Source organism: Pogoniulus pusillus, chromosome 11, assembly GCF_015220805.1.
Source record: "Pogoniulus pusillus isolate bPogPus1 chromosome 11, bPogPus1.pri, whole genome shotgun sequence".
Taxonomy (NCBI): Eukaryota; Metazoa; Chordata; class Aves; order Piciformes; family Lybiidae; genus Pogoniulus; species Pogoniulus pusillus.
Genome location: NC_087274.1, coordinates 18050631 through 18060506, shown reverse-complemented (window position 1 = coordinate 18060506; position 9876 = coordinate 18050631). Strand labels below are relative to the sequence as shown.

Here is a 9876-nt window from a genome sequence, read left to right as displayed (position 1 = left end):
TGCCCCCCACTCTGGGGTTCTGGGCCATCACACACAGAGTGGCACCCCCCGACGCACCCCCACAAAGGACCGACAGGGAGGAGGCTTCGTTCAGGTGCATTTATTGGGGGAGGAGGGGGATGGTGGTGCTGATGGTTATACAGCACATGGAGGGTGGTGAGGGACAGGAAGGGGTGGGGGGAGGGCTGATTCCACCTGAGGGGTGTAGCTCATAGATGGGGGTGTTTGGGGCAGGGACATGACTGGGGTACACAGGGTTGGGGGGGGCATCTAGGGTGCATGGGGAGGGGTTTGTGCCCCATAGTCTGGGGGACGTCAGATCCCTGGCCACAGCTCTCACTGTGGCACAGCTGGAGGGGCTGGGGGCTCTACCCTCAACCCAGGGCCTGAAACAGGCTGAGTTCAGCTCAGCCCCAGGTCAGCGGGCCCCTGTGTCACTGTCATTGTCTCCCTGCAGCCCTGCAGGGCCCTGGAAGCAGAGCTGCAGGCCAAGCTTGTCTCTAGTGTCCCATCGGCAGGGACAGGAGGGCTGGAGCAGGGCACTCCCCCAGGGAAAGGACTGGGGCAGAGCCTGGGGGAGTGTCTGGGAGCAGTCACTGCCTCCCAGTCCTCAGGTCTAGGTCTGGGTCAAAGCCAGCTTAGGAGGAACACAGTGAAAGAATGGGGAGATGGGGTGGGTGAGACAGGACATGGCTGTGACCCATGGGGTGCTCCTGGCAGGCTCCCGGCAGCTTCCTTCGCCTTTTTAAGCCCAGAGCGCAGCTGTGGTCTCGCACATCTGACCAGCAGCCCTGGGCTTGCAAAGTCCCAGCACGGGAGCCCACATGTCCCCACGGCTCCCTGAGGAGAAGAGGCACCTCTCTTCCCCCTCCTCCCAGGTAACTGTCGCCCTTGGGCTGGGTGCTCCCATGGGTGCTGCACCCAGGAGACGCCACAGCCCTGGCTGGGACCAGTGCCTGAGGCCCTCCAGGCTGGAGCAGCGTGTAACACAGGTTTGTCCCAGGCCCACTCCCGTCTGAATCAGGCTGGGAAGAGAGGAGCTGGTTTTGCTCCCAGCCCTGCTGCCAACACCACCTGCCCTCTGGGAAGGGCTGGAGGGGCCTTTCCTCCCTCTCCTCAGGTCCTGAGTAGCTGGAGCAGCTCCAAGCCCACGTTCCCCACGTGTGGACACACCACACCAAGGACTTGTTTGGTGTGGGAGCGATTGAGATCCTGGCTCAGCTCTGCCGTTGCACAGATTTCCACCCCAGCGCCATGGAGCAGAAGCTGGGGGGGTGGGTGTGGGACCCCCTCCTTGCTTATGGTGCCTTGGTGCCGACAGGCCGTGCCAGCGGCGTTTGCCGGGTCTCTCTGTGCCATGCTGGCTGGCAGCCTACACCCGGCTGTAGCGGAAGATCTCGCTCAGGTCATAGCCAGTGACGGCAAAGGAGAGCCCCTGGGGGTCACAGAAGCGGGCACCGCAGACCTGGGTGTCAGTCACACACTCGGCATGGCAGTGTTCGATCTGCAGCAGGGCACAGGTGTTAGCGGTGGCTGAGTGAAGCAGAACCTACCACAGCCAGATACTCAGTGCCAGGCCCTTGCCTGCCTGCAGGGGCATCACCATGGGGCAACAGGCAGGGACTGTGGCTGGGTCAGTGGGCTTGCTGTGCCATGGAGTCATGGAATCATGGCATGGAATCATGGACTCATTTTGGTTGGAAAAGACCTTTGAGTCCAACCCTTACCCCAGCACTGCCAGGTCACCACTACACCAGGTGTCTCAGCACCACATCCCCAGAGTCTGAAACCCCTCCAGGGATGGGGACTCCATTCCTGGGCATGCCTCGACAGCCCACAAAGGGAAGAAACTGTTCCTCGTGTCCAACTTAAACCTCCCTTGGTGCAACTTGAGGCCATTTCCTCTTGTCCTGTCATTTGTTCCTTTAGAGAAGAGACAAACCCCCACCTGGCTCCAACTTCCTTTCAGGGAGCTGCAGAGCGCCAGAAAGTCTCCCCTCAGCCTCCTTTTCTCCAGACTAAGCAATGCCAGATCTCACAGCTGCTCTTCCAAAGACTTCTGCTCTAGACCCTGCACCAGCTCCACCACCCTTCTTTGGACACACTCCAGCACTTCTACATCCATCCTGGAGTGAGGAGCCCTAAACTGAACCCAGGATTCGAGGTGTGACTATTACAGGGGAATGAAAACCAGCACTGGCACAAGGACCACATGCTGGTCAGACAGAGCGGCAGTGGCACCAGGGGCAGTGAACATGTCACTGATGGCTGCCACCACCCACACTCACCTCAACATCATTAGTATCTGGGTTCCTGCTGAGCTTCCAGACATGAACAAAGGAGTCTTCTGCACCGGACAGCAGCTGCAACAGAAAGGGACAGCAGCTGTGGGCATCAGGAGGCCAGAGGGATTCCACAGAGGCAGCAGTGCAGTGTGGCAGGGCTAGTGAGCAGTCTCTTGCCACGCTCTGGGCTGGTGGAATGTGGGGTGGAATACAGGACTAGGATGTGACACACATGCTAGGGTGCCATGGCACACAGAATCACAGAATGCCAGGGGCTGAAAAGGACCTCCAATGTTCATTCAGTCCAACCCCCCTGCCAGAGCAGGATCACCTATAACAGATCACACAGGAACACATCCAGGCAGGTTTGAATATCTCCAGAGAGGGAGACTTCACAACTTCCCTGGGCAGCCTGTTCCAGGGTTTTGTCACCCTCACAGGTTAAAAATTCCCCCTCATGTTTAAATGAAACTTCCTATGCCTCAGCTTCCCCCCAGTGCCCCTTGTCCTGTCACTGGGCATCCCCCAGCAGAGCCTGGCTCCAGCCTCCTGGCACTCACCCTGAACATAATTATAACCATCGATGAGGTCACCTCTCAGTCTCCTCTTCTCCAAGCTAAAGAGCCCCAGCCCCCTCAGTCTCTCCTCACAAGAGAGGGCACAGCTGGCCCTACCTTTCCTGTCTGTGGTGCCAGGTCCAGGGCGTAGATCCAGCGCGCGTGGGCATTGACCTGGGCACGCAGGTCACCCGTGGCCGCCTCGTACAGCCGGATCTGCCCATTCCCATAGCCGGCTGCCACGATCCCGTTCCACAGCTTCACGGAGGAGCAGGAGCAGCTAGACACAGGGGGACATGTCACCTTCTCCCCTTCCAACCACAGACTGTGTGCTGTGGGCTGATGCTGGCTGTCCTGCCGCTCCTCAGGAGACACTGGCAGAGTTTGTCCAGGGATCACAGAATCACAGAATGCCAGGGGCTAAAAGGGACCTCCAAAGTTCATTCAGTCCAACCCCCCTGCCAGAGCAGGGTCACCTATATCAGATCACACAGGAACACATCCAGGCAGGTTTCGAGTCTCTCCAGAGAGGGAGACATCACAACTTCCCTGGGCAGCCTGTTCCAGGGTTCTGTTACCCTCACAGGGAAAAAATTCCTCCTCATGTTTAAATGAAACTTTCTATGCCTCAGCTTCCCCCAAGTGCCCCTTGGCCTGTCTCTGGGCATCACCCAGCAGAGCCTGGCTCCAGCCTCCTGGCACTCACCTTTACGTATTTATAAACATTGATGAGGTCACCTCTCAGTCTCCTCCAAGCTAAAGAGCCCCAGCTCCCTCAGCCTCTCCTTGTAACAGAGATGTTCCATTCCCTTCGTCATCTTTGTGGCTCTATGCTGGACTCTCAAGCAGTTCTATGTCCCTCACCAGATCCTGCTGAGACCCCACCATGTGCCTCCCGCCACCCACGGGGCTCACCCGAAGGCCAGAATCTTGCTGAGCAAGGTGAACTCCTCCCCAGAGCTCCAAACACAGAGGGTGCCAGTGTCATCAGCAGTCACCACATCGCCAGCTCCATCCTGTGAAGCAGAGGTGGGGTCAGTTGGCTCTGCCACTGGCAGAAAGTTCTGGTTGCTCCTGGTTCCCTGCACCACAAAAGCTGCTGCAGAGCAAAGCCTGAGTCAACAGCAAAACAAGCTTAAAGTTTAACAGGTCACAGAGTGATGGGTTTGGTGAGCAAGCAGGGCCTAGCCTGGCTCACATGGGCATAGCAGCTTAGGCACGTCTGCATTTGGCAGTGCTAATTCCAGATAGGAGGACTTTCAGAGAGAATCCCTGTGGCCTGTCCCCTCCATGCCCAAACTCAACAATCCTCACCCCCCACACCTAGGATTCACACACTGGGGCCTGCCTCCTGCTTCAGCCACAGAGCAAAGCCCAGAGAGGTGTCAGAGGAGTCGCCGCAGGCAGGGGCAGGCGACAGTGTAAGGTTTGCCAAAGCCAGCCCATCCAGGCTATCTGGGAGTCAACTCATGGTGCAGGGGAAGCCCCAACACAGTGAACACCAAATGTGACTAATTAGAGGAAGTGTCCTGGCTGGGAAGGAGGCAGCCAGTAACGAGGAGCCAGGCAGTGCATCTGCACTCTTAGATTTGGCATGAGGAACAATTTCTTCCCCTTGAGGGTTGTCAAAGCCTGGCCCAGGCTGGCCAGGGTAGTGGTGGAATCTCCATCCCTGGGGGGGTTTCAAAGCCATGGAGATATGGTGCTGAGGACCATGGTTTAGTGGTGACCTGGCAGTGCTGGGTTAAGGGCTGGGCTCAATGATCTTAAAGGTTGCTTCCAACCAAAATGATTCCATAATTCCACGCAGAGATGTCAGAAGGAGCTGAGCCACAAGATGCCCACTCCCAGAGGCTGTCCTAGCACCTCAGGAGGGCCCTAGAGACATGGGCAGGACATATCCTATGCCCTTCTCTCATGGGCTGAGGCAGTAACTCACAGGGCTAATGGCAGGAGCTAATGCTAGTTTTAATCATTTGCTCTTATACTACAACCCTGGCAGCACATCCTGATGGATTATGGGATGCTCTGGGCCAGCAATGAGCTTGCTGTGTGCAGGGGGATCAGGTCCTTCCCCATCCTTGTTGCTTCTCTTCTTTAAGTTTCCAGAGATAAGATCCAGCCAGCCGAGAAAAGTGAGAACTAAGGGTGGGAAGAAGGCAGAGAGCAGCTGGACACAGCTGGATGCTGATGGGATGGGGACGGTTTGGGTTGGCCTGTGAGCCTGGACTGGCCACGGAGAGCTGCAGCGACCAGGCTGAGGAGCTGTGTCCTGGGAATGGCTCACCACAGCTCCTGGAGCTGGTGTCCCCAAGATGGCTGAGGGGATGCCTGATGTCCTCACTGCCACCCCTCTGGTGCCACAGCCCCCACCAGCTGCCCCAGCCACCAGCACCAACTTGCTGCATACCGGAGCCTGGCCCAGCTCTGAAGCGATGTCGGTGATGGCATCATGGTGCTCCTCCAGGACCTCACTCACTGTGATGTTTGTCCCTTTTGGGGGGATGTCAAACACGAACACTGACCCAGAGGATGTCCCTGCGGACAGGATGGAGCAGGGATCAGCATGGAGAGGGTCATCTTACCCCAAATCCTGGGGCTGAAGCCCTGGCAGGGTAACTGGCTTCCTGAGACCCTCTGATCCCATGGGGCTGCCCTCATAGATGCTGTTGGCCAACCTGCCCTCTTGTCATGCCAGAACAGCTCCAAGGCCAATCCCAGCCCCCTCCCAGAGTTGCAGTGTGGTAAGGTTAGAAGGCATCTCTGGGGCTCACCTATTCCAAGCCCCCTGCTAAAGCAGGGTCACCCAGGGCAGGTTGCCCAGGATTGCAATGTACAAGTGGGTTTGGAACCTTCTCAGAGGAGAAGACTCCACAATCTCTCTGGGCAGCCTGCTCCAGGGCTCCAGCATCCTCACTCCAAACAAGTTTCTCCTTATGGGATCTTCTGGGTTCCAGTTTGTGCCCCTTGATCTTATTCTGTCACTGGGCAGCACTGACAAGAATCAGGTTCCATCTTCTTGCCCCCCACCCTTTAGCTATTGCTGAGCACTGATCAGATCAGATCCCCTCTGGGGCTGCTCTTCTCCAGACTCAACAGCCCTAGGGCTTGCAGCCTTTGCTCCTCACAGGCCCCTCAGCATCCAACCTCTGCTGGACTCTCTCCAGTAGTTCTCTGCCTCTCTTGAACAGAGGAGCCCAGAACTTGATCCAGTACTCCAGCTTAGTCTTCCCTAGGGCAGAAGAGAGGGGCAGGAGCACCTCCCCTGACCTGCTGTCACACTCCTCTTCATGCACCCCAGGAGACCATTTGCCTTCTTGGCCACAGGGGTGCATTACTGCCTCATAGTGAACTTCTTGTTTACCAGCACCCTCGGGTCCTAACAGACAGAGCTGCTTTCCAGCAGGCCAGCCCCTCAGCAGTCCTGGTGCAGGAGGTTATTCCTTCCCAGACACAGGACCCTACACTTTCCCTCAGCTGGCCCCACGTTTTCCCTGAGCCCCTGTCACCCCTCTTCCCTTCTCAGCCCTCCCGGGCTCAGCTCACCCACGCAGACGAAGTGTCCTCCAGCTGCAGCGATCCCTCGAGCAAACACAGCTTGTGCTGAAAGGAAACAAGAGCAGGTCCTGCCCTGTGGCACTCCCCAGCAGCCAAGAGGGCAGTGCCACGGTGCAAAGCACCAGAGCCCGGCCTGGTTCTGTCTACAGCTCTGTCCCTGCCATGCTGGGCTGCTCCTCAGCCCCTTCCCAGCCTCTCTGGGGCCCTGTGAACCCAGGACAGAGGAGTTAGTAAGATGCAATGACCTTTTCCAGATCCTTCTGCTAAGCTGCTCTGTCCTGGCTTGGTCCCAGCTGGGTCTGGGAGTGAGGCTGTTCGGGTGGGATCCAGGCCAGGAAGGACCAGGCTGCTCTATGGAGTCAGGGAGTGGTTTGGGTTGGAAGGGACCTTTAAACGTCATCTAGTTCAACCCCTCTGCAGCCAGCAGGGACATCTGCAAGTAGAGCAGGCTGCTCAGAGCCCCAAACAACCTGACCTAGAACGGTTCCAGGGATGTGGCATCTACCACCTCTTTGGGCAACCTGGGTCAGTGTCTCATCACCCTCACTGTAAGCCTTTCCTCCTTTTCTCTAGTCTAAATCGCTCTCTTCTTGTCCTGTCACAACAGACCTTCCCAAATAGTCTGTCTCCAGCTTTCTTAAAGGCCCCTTTACTGAAAGGCCACCAAAAGGTCTCCCTGGAGCCTTCTCCAGGCTGAACAACCTCAACTCTCTCAGCCTGGCCTCACAGCAGAGGGCTTCCACCCTCACATCATTGCTGTGGCCGCCTCTGGCCCTGCTCCAACAGGTCTCTGTGCTCTGCTGAGGACTCCAGAGTGGGTCTCAGCAGAACACAGCAGAGTGACAGAATCCCCTCCCTGCTCCTGGTGCTCACACTGCTCGGGATCAGCCCAGGACATGGTTTGGTGCCAGCTCTTGTCCACCTTTTCACCCACCAGCGCCCCCAAGTCCTTCTCCACAGGGCTGCTTTCCAGCCCTTCATCCTCAGTCTGTGTTGATACTGAGGACTGCCTCAGTTCAGGCCTAGGAGCTTGCACCTGGTTTTGTAGAACCTCATGAGGTTCACACAGTCCCACCTCTCCAGGTTCCTCTGGATGGATCCTCTCCCTCAGGCGTGCCAGCTGCACTACTCAGCTTGGTGTCATCCATTTACCTGGAGGATGCTCTGCCACGTCCAGCGCGTGCCAATAAACCATGATGGAGCCATCAGACTCGTACATCTTGGAGAGAAAGAGCAGCAGGGTGAGGATCAAGAGGGTGAGGAAGCTTCTTTTATGGCTTCTGGCACAACTGCTGCCCCAGCAGGCAGTTGCAGCTCCCTGGGTACAGAGCAGGACCCTTAAAAGGTCCTCCCAGAGCCCAGGAGTCCTCACAGTGAGTTCATCCTCCCCTTGTCATGACTTCCCTTCCCACTCTCCATGAAAACCACCTCACCTGGATCCCTTTCTGAGAGGTCAGCACCAGCAGGACCCGTGATGGCAGGACACACCATGCAGCCTGCAAAGAATGGCAGCTTAGAAAGGGGGCAAAGATGGGGCAGTCCCCACCATCCCACCTACTGGGGCAGGGACAGTCCCCAGCACCCTGGGGCAGGTGTCTTCCTGGCTTCTGTCACAAGCTACGGCAGAGGCTCCCTGTCAGCCCTGGGGATCTCTCCAAGGGCTCCCGAACCTTCTCAGGAGGCTCTGTCCCTCTACACCTGCCCATACCTAGGCCCCAAACTGAACTCAGTATTCAAGGTGTGGCCTCACCAGTGCTGAGTACAAGGGGACAACCCTGTCCTAGTCCTGCTGGCCACACTACTGCTGATCCAAGCCATGATGCTGTTGGCCTTCTTGGCTACCTGGGCACATGCTGGCTCATGTTCAGCTGTTATCAAACACCACTGCCACGTCCTTTCCCACTGGGCATTTTCCAGTGACTCTGCCTCAAGTCTGGGTTGTTGTGACACAAGTCTTAGCCTTGTCCAATCTCATCCAATTGGCCTCAGCCCATTGATCCCAGACCTCCAGCAGGTCAAAACTCCTGCCCAGCTTTGTGTCATCTGTGAGCTGATGCAAGGTGTGCCTTGATCCCCTTGTCCAGATCATGCACAAAGAGCCTGAACAGAACTGGCTCCAGTACTGACCCCTGAGGACACTGCTAATGACCATCCACCAATTGCACTGAACCCAAATCCCCACCACTCTGGGCCCTGCCATCAGCCAGTTCTTTACCCAGTGAAGCGTCCACTGCCACCTTGGAGCCTTTTATCCCACCCATAAGGGGACACAGAATCATAGAATTATTTAGGTTGGAAGAGACCTCAAAGATCATCCAGTTCCAACCCCACCCTGCCATAGGCAGGGACACCTCCCACTAGAACAGGTCGCTCAAGGCCTCATCCAACCTGGTCTTGAACAGGTTGCAATCTGGCACAGGTTGCCCAGGGAGCCTGTGGATCACAGAATCACAGAATGTGGTCTTTGATCTTTGATCAACCTGTGCCAGTGTCTCACCACCCTCAGTGGAAAGCACTTCTTCCTAACATCCAGTTCAAATCTCCCCTCTGCCAGTTTAAACCCATTGCTCCTCACCCTGTCATTACAAGTCCTTGTTAATAGCCAGTCCCCAGCCCTCCTGCAGGCGCCTTTCAGGTACTGGAAGGCTATGACAAGGTCTCCTCGAAGCCATGTCCCCACCGCAGCCCCTAACCTGGGTGAGGAGCGAGGTGCTGAGGGCCGTGCACCCCTCCTTGGCCGGTAGCTGCCGGTGGGTGAAGCCGAGCCCGTCGGCAGTCACCAGGCTGAGGCTGGGCCCGTGCACAGCGGCGAAGCAGGAGAGCTGCCGCCCGCCCGGCCGCAGCACGCTCAGGTTGTTGTAGAGGGCCGCGCTGCTGCTCCGCAGCGGGACGCTCGCCTCCCTCCGGTACATCCTGCGGGGAACGGCACCGGGGAGTTCCGAGGGGCCGAGCCGCACCGGGGCGCAACAGCCCAGCGGCAGCCCGAAGCGCCGCCGCACTGCCCGCACCCTTCAGCCCCGTACCTGGGGTCCCCCTTGGCTTCTGCCCTGGGCCTCCCACGGCCCCCCCAATCCTTCGGGCCCCCGCCGTCCTCTGCAAGCCCCGTCCCTGGGTTCTCCCCATGTCCCGGGTCCTTCTTATCGGACTCTTTTAACCCTCTTGGGCCCCCTGTACCCTCTCCCGGGACCCTGCCTCTCCGAGGCTCCCCGCCCCTGGGCTCCCCACGGTCCGCTCTCCCGGGACCCCTGACCACCACTCGAGACCTCTATCCCCGGTTGCAGGGCCCTGCTGGCACAAACACCCCTCCCCCCACCCTCAGTCCTCCCGGGCCCTTCTTTACCCCTCTCGGGACCCCGTTAGGCGCCCGGCGCCCCCCGCCCCTTACTCTGTGTTGGCCGCAGCCATGGAGACGCCGTCGCGCGGTGATGACGTATCGCCGCCGATCAGGGATGACATCACTGGGGGCGGGGTCAGGG

The 9876-nt window shown here is 58.1% G+C and overlaps 1 protein-coding gene across 1 annotated transcript; it reads right to left on the bottom strand.

Annotated features, from left to right (window-relative positions):
* Window positions 1–85: 85 nt before the first annotated feature.
* Window positions 86–9826, bottom strand: WDR54 (WD repeat domain 54). Its single transcript, XM_064151280.1, has 10 exons — window positions 9786–9826; window positions 9094–9313; window positions 7834–7896; window positions 7553–7619; window positions 6389–6445; window positions 5253–5380; window positions 3758–3858; window positions 2960–3122; window positions 2289–2363; window positions 86–1504 (listed from the first exon to the last, which is right to left on the bottom strand). The coding sequence occupies exons 1-10, from the start codon at window positions 9803–9805 to the stop codon at window positions 1373–1375; spliced, it is 1026 nt and encodes a 341-aa protein (XP_064007350.1). The 5' UTR covers window positions 9806–9826; the 3' UTR covers window positions 86–1372.
* Between the last annotated feature and the right edge of the window lie 50 nt (window positions 9827–9876).